The sequence below is a fragment of the Homarus americanus genome, unplaced genomic scaffold, assembly GCF_018991925.1.
Source record: "Homarus americanus isolate GMGI-L3 unplaced genomic scaffold, GMGI_Hamer_2.0 scaffold57897, whole genome shotgun sequence".
Lineage (NCBI taxonomy): Eukaryota > Metazoa > Arthropoda > Malacostraca > Decapoda > Nephropidae > Homarus > Homarus americanus.
In genome coordinates, this window is record NW_024744009.1 from 15768 (window position 1) to 28953 (window position 13186).

Sequence of the window (13186 nt, forward strand, 5' to 3'; positions counted from 1 at the left end):
GTTATGCTCGATCAGGGGACTTTGTTATACTCGATCAGGGGACTTTGTTATACTCGATCAGGGGACTTTGTTATACTCAATAAGGGGACTTTGTTATGCTCGACCAGTGGCCTTTGTTATACTCGATCAAGGGGCTTTGTTATATTCGATTAGGTGACTTTGTTATACTCGATGAGGGGCATTTGTTATACTCGATCAAGGGCCTTTGTTATACTCGTTCAGAGGACTTTGTTAGACTCGATTTGGGGCCTGTGTTATAATCGATGTAGGGACTTTGTTATACTTGATCAGGGGAATTTGTTATACTCGACCAGGGTCTTTGTTAAACTTGATCAGGGGAATTTGTTATACTCGACCAGGACTTTGTTATACTCGATCAGGGGACATTACTATACTCGACCAGGGAACTTTGTTAAACACGATCAGGGGATATGTTATACTCTATCAGGGGATGTGTTATACTCGATCAGGGGACTTTGTTATACTCAGTCAGGAGGCTTTGTTATACACAACCAGGGGACTTTGTTATACGTGATCACGGGACATTACTATACTCGACCAGGGAACTTTGTTATACACGATGAGGTGGTTTTGTTATACTCGACCAGGGGTCTTTGTTATACTCGATCAAAGCACTTTGTAATACTGATCAGGGGACTTTGTATTATTCGATCAGGGGGGCTTTGTTATGCTCAACCAGAGGCCTTTGTTATGCTCGGTAAGGGGACTTTGTTATATGCGATCAGGGGACTTTGTTATTCTCGATAATGGGCCTTGGTTATACTCGACCAGAGGACTTTGTTATACTCGACGAGGGGACTTTGTTATACTCGACCAGGGGACTTTGTTATACTTGATCAGGGGAATTTGTTATACTCGACCAGGGGACGTTGTTATACTCGATAAGGGGACTTTGTTATACTCGATCAGGGGACTTTGTTATACTCGATGAGGGGCCTTTGTTATACTCGATCAAGGGCCTTTGTCATAATCGATCGGGGGACTTTGTTATACTTGATCAGGGGAATTTGTTATACTCGATCTGGGGACTTTGTTATACTCGATGATTGGGCTTTGTTATACTCGATCAAAGGGACTTTGTTATACGCGACCAGGGTCCTTTGTTATACTCGATGATTGGGCTTTGTTATACTCGATAAGGGAAATTTGTTATACTCGATCAGGGGACTTTGTTATACTCGATGATTGGACTTTTTTATACTCGATCAGGGGACTTTGTTATACTCGATTAGGGTACTTTGTTATACTCGACCAGGGGCCTTTTTTATGCTCGACCAGTGGCCTTTGATATACTCGATCAGGGGGCTTTGTTATATAAATAAGGGACTTTATACTCGATCAAAGGGCCTTTGTTATAATAGATTAGGGGCATTACTATACTCGACCAGAGACTTTGTTATACACGATCAGGATATGTTATACTCGATCATGATATGTATTTGTATACTCGATGAGGGGTCACTGCAGCCTCGATTAAGGGGCTTTGTTGTACTCGATCAGGGGCTTTGTTTTCCTCGATCAGGTGACTTTCATTATACTCCATCAGGCGTCTTTGTTTGGCTGCCATTAGGGGCCTTTGTTATACTCCATCAGGGGTCTTTGTTATACTCCATTAGAGGCCTTTGGTATCAAACAGGGACTTTGTTTTGCTCGATCAGGGACTTTGTACTTGGGTTCGGGGAACTTTGTATTATTCGATCCGGGGCTTTGTTATGCTTGCCCAGGGGGCCTTTGGGTGTAGTGGTAGGGACTTTGTTATATATGATGAGGGGCTTTGTGCCAACCGGGGGCGCTGTTATACTCGATGAGGGGCGCGGTTTGCCACTCAACCGAGGGCCTTTGTTATACTCGATGAGGGGCCTTGGTTATACTCGAGGAGGGAACTTTGTTATACTCGATCAAGGGAATTTGTTATTCTCGACCAGGGGACTTTGTTATACTCGATTAAGGGCCTTTGTTATACTCGATCAAGGGCCTTTGTCATACTCGAACAGAGGACTTTGTTAGACTCGATGAGGGGTCTTTGTTATAGTCGATGAGGAGCCTTTTTTATACTCAATCATGGGCCTTTGTTATACTCAACCAGGGGACTTTGTTATACTCGATGAGGGGAATTTGTTATACTCGACCAGGGGATTTTGCTATACTCGATCAGGGGAATTTGTTATACTCGACCAGGGGACTTTCTTATACGCAATCAGGGGACTTTGTTATACTCGACCAGGGGACTTTGATTTACTCGATAAGGGGACTTTTTTATATTCGATCAGGGGACTTTGTTATACTCGATGAGGGCTCTTTGTTTATACTCGATCAGGGGACATTACTATACTAGACCAGGGAACTTTGTTATACACGATCAGGTGATATGTTATACTCGATCAAGAGGCTTTGTAATACTCAACCGGGGGCCTTTGTTATACTCGATCAGGGGCCTTTGTTATACTCTATCAAGGGACTTTGTTATACATGACCATGGGATTTTGTTATACTAGAGGAGGGGACTTTGCTATACTCGATCAGGGGCCTTTATTATATTTGACCAGGGGACTGTGTTATACTCGATTTGGGGACTTTTTTATACTCGATGAGAGGGCTTTGTTATACTCGATCAGGGGACTTTGTTATACTCGACCAGGTTTCTTTGTTATGCTCGACCTGTGGCCTTTGTTATAATCGATTAGGGGGCTTTGTTATATTCGATTAGGGGACTTTATTATACTCGATGAGGGGCATTTGTTATTCTCGATCAAGGGCCGTTGCTATACTCGATCAGGGGATATTGTTATACTAGATGAGGGGACTTTGTTATACTCGATTAGGGGGCTTTGTTATACTCGACCAGGGTCCTTTGTTATGCTGAATCAGAGGACTTTGTTATACTAGATCAGGGGACTTTGTTATACTCGATCAGGGGCCTTTATTATAATCGAGCTGGGGACTTTGTTATACTCGATTAGACGACTTTGATATACTCGATGAGGGGACTTTGTTATACTCGATCAGGGGGTTTTGTTTTCCTCGATCAGGGGACTTTGTTTTACTCCATCATGGTCTTTGTTATACTCGATCAGGGGACTTTGTTATACTCGATCCGAGGACTTTGTTATACTTGATCGGGGACTTTGTTATACTCGATGAGGGGTCTTTGTTATACTCGATCAGGGGACATTACTATACTCGACCAGGGAACTTTGTTATACACGATTAGGGGATATGTTATACTCGATCAGGGGATGTGTTATACTCAACCGGGGGCGTTTATTATACTCGATCATGGGCCTTTGTTATACTCGATCAGTTGACTTTGTTATACTCGACCATGGGACTTTGTTATACTCGATCAGGGGACTTTGTTATACTCGATCAAGGGTCTTTATTATACTCCATCAAGGGCCTTTGTTATACTCGATCAGGGGACTTTGTTATACTCGAGCAGGGGACTTTGTTATACTCGATCAGGGGCCTTTATTATACTCAATCAAGGGCCTTTGTTATACTCGATCAGGGGACTTTGTTATACTCGACCAGGAGACTTTGATATACTCGACCAGGGGACTTTGTTATACTCGATCTGAGGACTTTGTTATACTCGATCAGGGGACTTTGTTATACTCGACCAGGGGACTTTGTTATACTCGATAAGGGGACTTTGTTATACTCGACCAGGGGACTTTGTTATACTCGTCTGAGAACTTTGTTATACTCGACCAGGGGACTTTGTTATACTCGATCTGAGGACTTTGTTATACTCGTTCAGGGGACTTTCTTATACTCGACCAGGGAACTTTGTTATACACGATCAGGGGATATGTTATACTCGATCAGTGGGATGTGTTATACACGATCAGGGGACTTTGTTATACACGATCACGATGCTTTGTTATACTCAACCGAAGGCCTTTGGTATATTCGATCAGGGGCCTTTGTTATACTCGATCAAGGGACTTTGTTATACTCGATCAGGGGACTTTGTTATACTTGGTCAGGGGACTTTGTTATACTCGATCAGGGGACTTTGTTATACTCGATGAGGGGCCTTTATTATACTCGATCAGGGGCTTTGTTATACTCGATCAGGAGACATTACTATACTCAACCAGGGAACTTTGTTATACACGATCAGGTGATATGTTATACTCGATAAGGGGATGTGTTATACTCGATGAGGGGACTTTGTTATACTCGATCAGGAGGCTTTGTTATACTCGATAAGGTGACTTTGTTATACTCGACCATGGGACTTTGTTATACTCAACGAGGGGCCTTTGTTATACTCGATGAGGGGATTTTGTTATACTCGATGAGGGGCCTTTGTTATAGTCGATGAGGGGGCTTTGATATACTCGATCAGGGGACTTTGTTATACTCGATCAGGAGGCTTTGTTATACTCGATAAGGTGACTGTTATACTCGACCATGGGACTTTGTTATACTCTATCAGGGGGGTTGTTATACTCGATCAGTGACATTACTATACTTGACCAGGGAACTTTATTATACACGATCAGGGGATGTGTTATTCACGATCAGGGGATGTGTTATACTCGATCAAGGGACTTTGTTATACTCGATGAGGAGGCTTTGTTATACTCGATCAGGTGACTTTGTTATATTCGACCATGGGACTTTGTTATATTCGATCAGGGTACTTTCTTATACTCGACCAGGGGACTTTGTTATCTCCCGAACAGGGAACTTTGTTATACACGGAGGATATGTTATACTCGATCAGGGGATATGTTATACTCGATCAAGAGGACTTTGTTATACTCGATGAAGGGACTTTGTTACTTATGAAGTAGTTGTTGGGCTTTGTTATACTCGATCAGGGGACTTTGTTATGCTCGACATGGGTCCTTTGTTATGCTTGACCAGTGGCCTTTGTTATACTCGATTATAGGACTTTGTTATACACGATCAGGGGACTTTGTTTTACTCGATCAGGGGACTTTTTTATATTCGATCAGAGGACTTTGTTATACTCGATGAGGGGCCTTTATTATACTCGATCAGGGGCTTTGTTATACTCGATCAGGAGACATTACTATACTCAACCAGGGAACTTTGTTATACACGATCAGGGGATATGTTATACTCGATCAGGGGATGTGTTATACTCGATCAGGGGACTTTGTTATACTCGATGAGGAGGCTTTGTTATACTCGATAAGGTGACTTTGTTATACTCGACCATGGGACTTTGTAATACTCGACGAGGGGCCTTTGTTATCCGCGATCAGGGGACTTTGTTATACTCGATCAGAGTCCTTTGTTATACTCGATCAGGGGACTTTGTTATACTCGACCAGGGTACTTTGTTATACTCGATCAGGGGGGTTGTTATACTCGATCAGGGACATTACTATACTTGACCAGGGAACTTTGTTATACACGATCAGGGGATGTGTTATACTCGATCAGGGGATGTGATATACTCGATCAAGGGACTTTGTTATACTCGATCAGGGGGCTTTGTTTTCCTCGATCAGGGGACTTTGTTTTACTCCATCATGGTCTTTGTTATACTCGATCAGGGGACTTTGGTATACTCGATCCGAGGACTTTGTTATACTTGATCAGGGGACTTTGTTATACTCGATGAGGGGTTTTGTTATACTCGATCAGGGGACATTACTATACTCGACCAGGGAACTTTGTTATACACGATCAGGGGATATGTTATACTCGATCAGGGGATGTGTTATACTCGATCAAGGGTCTTTATTATACTCAATCAAGGGCCTTTGTTATACTCGATCAGGGGACTTTGTTATACTCGAGCAGGGGACTTTGTTATACTCGACCATGGGACTTTGTTATACCCGATCAGGGGACTTTGTTATACTCGATCAAGGGTCTTTATTATACTCAATCAGGGGCCTTTGTTATACTCGATCAGGTGACTTTGTTTTACTCGACCATGGGATTTTGTTATACTCGAGCAGGGGACTTTGTTATACTCGATCAGGGGCCTTTATTATACTCAATCAAGGGCCTTTGTTATACTCGATCAGGGGACTTTGTTATACTCGACCAGGGGACTTTGTTTAACTCGACCAGGGGACTTTGTTATACTCGATCTGAGGACTTTGTTATACTCGATCAGGGTACTTTGTTATACTCGACCAGGAGCTTTGTTATACTCGATCAGAGGACTTTGTTATACTCGACCAGGGGGCTTTGTTATACTCGACCAGGGGTCTTTGTTATACTCATTGAAGGGGCTTTGTTATACTCGATCAGGGGCCTTTATTATACTCAATCAAGGGCCTTTGTTATACTCGATCAGGGGACTTTGTTATACTCGACCAGGGGACTTTGTTATACTCGACCAGGGGACTTTGTTATACTCGATCTGAGGACTTTGGTATACTTGATCATGGGACTTTATTATACTCGACCAGGGGACTTTGTTATACTCGATTAGGGGACTTTGTTATACTCGACCAGGGGCTTTGTTATACTCGATCTGAGGACTTTGTTATACTCGACCAGGGGACTTTGTTATACTCGATCTGAGGACTTTGTTATACTCGATCAGGGGACTTTGTTATACTCGACCAGGGAACTTTGTTAAACACGATCAGGGGATATGTTATACTCGATCAGGGGGATGTGTTATACACGATCAGGGGACTTTGTTATACACGATCACGATGCTTTGCTATACTCAACCGGGGGCCTTTTTTATATTCGATCAGGGGCCTTTGTTATACTCGAACAAGGGACTTTGTTATACTCGATCAGAGGACTTTGTTATACTCGTTGAGGGGGCTTTGTTTTCCTCGATCAAGGGACTTTGTAATACTCCATCAGGGTCTTTCTTATACTCCATCAGGGGCCTTTGTTATACTCGACCAGGGGGCTTTGTTATATTCGACCAGGGGCCGTTGTTATACTCGATAAGGGGACTTTGTTATACTCGATCAGGGGCCTTTGTTATACTCGATCAGGGGACATTGTTATACTCGACCAGGGGACTTTGTTATACTCGATCAGGGGACTTTGTTACACTTGATCAGGGGACTTTGTAATATTCGATGAGGGGGGCTTTGTTATACTCGACCAGGGGCCTTTGTTATGCTCCATAAGGACTTTGTTATACTCGATCAGGGACTTTGTTATACTCTCGACCAGGGGACTTTGTTATAACCTGAGTGGGGGCTTTGTTAAACTCGACCTGGGGCCTTTGTTATGCTCGATTAGGACGTTTTTATGCTCGTTCAGGGCCTTTGTTATATATATCAGGGGCTTTATATACTCGACCAGGGGTATATACTCGAATAGGATACTTTGTTATACTCGATCAGGGGCCTTTGTTATTCTCGACCAGAGGACTTTGTTATACTCGACCAGAGGACTTTGTTATACTCGATGATTAGACTTTGTTATACTCGATCAGGGGGCTTTGATATACTCGATGAGGGGACTTTGTTATACTCGATGAGGGGACTTTGTTATACTCGATCAGGGGGCTTTGTTTTCCTTGATCAGGGGTCTCTGTTATACTCCATCATGGACTTTGTTATACTCGATCAGGGGCCTTTGTTATTCTCGACCAGAGGACTTTGTTATACTCGACCAGAGGACTTTGTTATACTCGATGATTGGACTTTGTTATACTCGATGATTGGGCTTTGTTATACTCGATCAGGGACTTTGTTATACTCGACCAGGGTCCATTGTTATGCTCGACCAGTGGCCTTTGTTATACTCCATCAGGCGGCTTTGTTATATTCGATTAGAGGACTTTGTTTTACTCGACCAGGGGCCTTTGTTATCGTCAACCAGGGGACTTTGTTATACTCAATCAGGGGACTTTGTTATACTCGATCAGGGGGCTTTGTTTTCCACGACCAGGGGACTTTGGTATACTCGACCAGGGGACTTTGTTAGACTCGATGAGGGGCCTTTGTTATACTCGATGAGAGGCCTTTGTTATACTCAATCATAAGCCATTGTTATATTCAACCAGGGGACTTTGTTTTACTCGATCAGGGGGTTTTGTTATATTCGATTAGGGGACTTTGTTATACTCGATGCGGGGCATTTGTTATACTCGATCAAGGGCCTTTGCTCTACTCGATTAGGGGACTTTCTTACACTTGATTAGGGGCCTTTGTTATTTTCGATCAGGGGACTTCGTTATACCTGATGAGGGGGTTTTGTTATACTCGACCTGGGGCATTTGTTATGCTCGATTAGGGGACTTTGTTATGCTCGATCAGGGGCCTTTGTTATACTATATCAGGGGCTTTATTATACTCGACGAGGGGGGTTTGATATACTCGATCAGGTTACTTTGTTATACTCGGTAAGGGGGCTTTATTATACTCGATCAGGGGACTTTGTTATACTCGATCAGGGGGCTTTGTTATACTCGACCAGGGTGCTTTGTTATACTCGATCAAGGGACTTTGTTATTCTCGATCAGGGGGCTTTGTTTTCCTCGATCAGGGGACCTTGTTATACTCCATCATGGTCTTTGTTATACTCCATCAGGGGCCTTTGTTATACTCGACAAGGGGACTTTTTTATACTCGATCAGGGGACTTTGTTATACTTGATCAGGGGACTTTGTAATATTCGATCAGGGGAGCTTTGTTATACTCGACCAGGGGCCTTTGTTATACTCGATAAGGGGACTTTGTTATACTCGATCAGGGGCCTTTGTTATAATCGATTAGGGGACATTACTCTACTCGACCAGGGAACTTTGTTATACACGATCAGGGGATATGTTATACTCGATCATGATGTGTTATACTCGATGAGGGGTCTTTGTTATACTCGATCAGGGGGCTTTGTTATACTCGATCAGGGGGCTTTGTTTTCCTCGATCAGGTGACTTTGTTATACTCCATCAGAAGTCTTTGTTATTCTCCATTAGGGGCCTTTGTTATACTCCATCAGGGTCTTTGTTATACTCCATTACAGGCCTTTGTTATACTCAAACAGGTAACTTTGTTTTACTCGATCAGGGGACTTTGTTATACTTGATTAGGGGACTTTGTATCATTCGATCACGGGGGGCTTTGTTATGCTCGCCCAGGGGCCTTTGTTATGATCGATAAGGGGACTTTCTTATGCTCGCCCAGGGGCCTTTGTTATGATCGATAAGGGGACTTTGTTATACTCGATGAGGGGGCTTTGTTATACTCAACCGGGGGCCTTTGTTATACTCAATGAGGGGCCTTGGTTATACTCGACCAGGGGACTTTGTTATACTCGATCAAGGGACTTTGTTATACTCGACCAGGGGACTTTGTTATAGTCAATAAGGGGACTTTGTTATACTCGATCAGGGGACTTTGTTATTTATCAGGGCCGGTTTTAAGCCTATTTGACCAATTTAATCAAATTGGGCGCCGCAAGGGGGCCCCGCACACACGTGTGTTAGTTTTAAACTGTATATGATATTGGTAAAAAAGCTAACGTTAGACACAAAATCATTGTTATTGTCATCAAAATAATAGATCCCAGTCACGTGCGAGAATTTTCTGTTTTGTCAAAAGTCCAAGGGAATTAACTCTGGTGTTGGTCCACACGCCCTGACTTTCATAATAATTTACAGGAGCGGGAAGGGTGCGAGCCAATCAGAACACAGTTTTCACTCTCTCCCAACGCTTGGACGATGTAAGTGTGTCGGGTCTGTATTTTTGGCTGTTTTCAGGGGGAAATACGAGTGATAACGTTGTGCTGTGTATATCAGCATGTCCTGTAATAACCAGTGAATCAGTGATCATCGTCAGACAGTGACAAAACTCCGGTCGTTGCCATAGACATGATTTGAGATGAGTTTTGCAGTGTTGACCTTGAAAATGAGAAGCATGGCCACTGGGTGGCGACCGAGGCATGGTTTGTTTATAATTTTTGTGCTGGACAGTGATGATAATTGTTGATCCTGAGTACATGATTGATAGCGACAATAGCGATGATGAATCAGAAAATGACTTGTGATTCTGAGCACATGCAAGCACATACTATAGCTCTATGTAGGTAACCGAATCTTTGCGTACGTAGCGGTGTGCTATCCATGCCAAAGTGTTATATGTCCGGTTAATGCTTTTTTTGTCCGGTGAAGTGGTGATAAACATTGTGTGGTTTTTATTTTATAGGATCAGTGTTTCGATTTTTTGTTTTAATTATAGCATTCATATATGCACATACTTATTTTTTAAGTGCCAGGGACTTCTCATTGTGAATAATTTTGTTCGTTTTTTCATTTCAGTTTATTATATGTCATTTCTGAAAAGATAATATAAAAAGCCCTTTCATCATGGCAAGCACAAGCAGAGATAGAGGCAGAGGGCGTAAGTATTTAAATGGCAACCAGAAGCGAGCACTGGCAAAGGCAAAGGTGCTTGAAAATGAAAAACATCGAGGTGCTATCAAAAAATTTCTTGTCACTCCACCTTTGAAACGCCCATGTATTGAAGATGAAGAAGACAAAAACGATTCAGAAAATGACAATACAGCCATTAGTCCAATTACAGTTGATGAATACAATGAAGAAATTGATATTCAGTTTGAAAAAGTTCAAGTTGACACACAGACACAGTTGAATCAAACTGAAGACGATCTTAATACAACAGAAGACAGTGCCAAAGTGAGAAGTCCACTTATAGCTAAAGAAGAGTCAGAAGGCCAAGCCCAAACATCAAACAGTGATGGATCATCCACAAGTACAGTTGTAATTAACATTAATGATGACCCGGCAAGTTGGCCATCGAATATAAATAGAAATATAAGAGATTATTTAACAATGAAAGGGCCTCCTGATATTCCAGTGAACAAGTTTCCACGAAATGAAAAGGGATTGTGTTTTTCTAAGTTTCACTGTAAGAGAAAACTTCCAAATGGGGAGTAAGTTGATAGACCTTGGATTATTTATTCTCAGTCTGCTGATAGAATTTATTGCTTTTATTGTAAGCTTTTTAGTATGAACAAAACCAGTGCATTATCACCAAGTGGATTCAACAACTGGTCTAATCTTCATACAAGGTTGTATGAGCATGAAAATTCTAAAAACCATTTGGAAGCCACATGGCAATTCTGGGAGTTATACCAAAGACATTATAGTGGACAGACTATTCACAAAGAACGTGAACTAACTATTAATAAACATGCAAAGTACTGGCAGCAAGTATTCAAAAGGCTAGTGGCAATAGTGCAGTTTCTTGCTGAGAGAAATCTAGCGTTAAGAGGGACAGAAGAAAAAGTTGGTAATGAGAGTGTACACAATGGAAACTTTTTAGGTTTAGTGGAGCTGTTTGCAAAGTTTGACTCTGTTCTTGAAGAACATTTACGTAAAGTCAAGGCCAACGAAATTCATAATCACTATTTAGGAAAAGATACTCAGAATGAACTACTAGACATTATGGCTACAGCTGTTTTGAATGAGATACTGAATCGCGTAAAAGCAGCTAAGTACTATGCCATAATTTTAGACTGCACACCTGACTTGAGCCACCAGGAGCAAATGTCTCTAACGATCAGGTATGTTTCTGATGGCAACTTGGCTCCTTCAGGTGTTTATGAACATTTCATACAGTTTATGCAGGTTGAAAGTAGCACAGGAGAAAATTTATATAAAACATTATTAAACACACTAGAGGAATTAAAATTGGATGTGAAAGACATTCGAGGCCAAGGTTATGACAACGGTAGCAATATGAAAGGTCACACATCGGGAGTACAAGCACGGCTGTTGCAGGATAATCCAAGAGCCTTCTTTGTACCCTGCGCATGTCACAATTATAACCTGTTACTAGGAGATGTAGCCAAGTGCTGTCCAGATGCTATAACATTTTTTGGGATCTTGCAAAGGATCTACATAATGTTCTCAGCATCAACAAAGAGGTGGGCAGTTTTTAAGAAACATGTACCTGGGTTATCAGTGAAACCCTTGAGCGACACAAGGTGGGAGTGTCGGATTGATAGTGTTAAAGCTATTCGTTATCAGGTTGGAGAAGTATATGATGCACTTGTGGAAACATCAGAGATAACAGATGAGCCCAAGGTAAAAGCAGAGACAGAAGGTTTAGCAAACCAGCTAAAAGACTATAAATTTTTAGTTTCTTTGATATTTTGGCATGATTTACTTTTTAAAGTTAACTATGTTAGCAAGGAACTACAAGGTAAAACAAAGGACATTGATGAAGGCATGGAGTCATTTGAAAAACTATTATCATGGCTAAGAAAATATAGAGAGAGTGGTTTTAATGATGTCCTAATAGGCGCAAATGATTTGGCTGAAGCTGTTGAATTACCACTAGAATTTAGGAAATTTCAAGATAAACGACTACAAAGAAGGAAGAGAATGTTTTCATATGAGGCAAAAGATCAAGCTTTCGATGATCCAAAAGAAGCATATAGAGTTCAGTGCTTTACCTTAGTGCTAGACAAAGCTATTCAATCTCTAGAATCTAGATTTATGCAGCTTAAAAGCCATATAAAATTATTTGGATTTTTAAATAACTTTCAGGGCTTACAAAAGGCAGAAATAAGGAAACACACAGTAGACCTTGAAGCAGCTTTAATTGACACCAAACTAAAACAGAACACTGATGTAGAGGTAGGCACTGTAACAAGTAAAGATGTAGATGGTTATCTGTTGGCTGAAGAACTTGAAGCTCTGAAAACTTTTCTGCCCACCAGTGTCGCCAAGCCCCAAGCCCTGTTTGAATACCTGGTAGTAAACAATCGATTCACTGCATTTCCTAATGTTTTTGTTGCTTTGAGAATTTACTTAACAATGCCCGTAACAGTCGCATCGGGTGAGAGAAGTTTTTCTAAACTAAAACTGATTAAAACATACTTACGGTCAACAATTTCACAAGAAAGACTAAACAATTTGGCGATGCTATCTATAGAAAGTGACATTACCAAAACCCTTGACTTTAAAATGATTTTGAAAGATTTTGCAAATAAAAAAGCCAGAAAAGTGTGTTTCTAAAAGGTCCGTGCATAAACAGTTTGTCTGTAATTGTCTTAACTTGTAATAAAAAATCAAAACTTTTATACTGTTTTTAAACTTTTAGTATATCAAGTAATTAATGCTTTTTGGCTAAGGCGGGCATACTACACGAAATATAAAACATCAATCTTCGACTTTGTAGAGTAGAGGGCCCCACTATCAATTTTCTAATTGGGCCCCGCA

The 13186-nt window shown here is 41.4% G+C and overlaps 1 protein-coding gene across 1 annotated transcript; it reads left to right on the forward strand.

The window, feature by feature from the left end:
- Positions 1 to 10966: 10966 nt before the first annotated feature.
- On the forward strand, positions 10967 to 12721 carry LOC121877589 (zinc finger MYM-type protein 1-like; the record flags this gene model as incomplete). The annotated part of the gene is made up of 1 exon (XM_042383384.1): positions 10967 to 12721. A coding segment is annotated over exon 1 (1755 nt), but the record flags the coding sequence as incomplete, so codon positions are not given.
- Between the last annotated feature and the right edge of the window lie 465 nt (positions 12722 to 13186).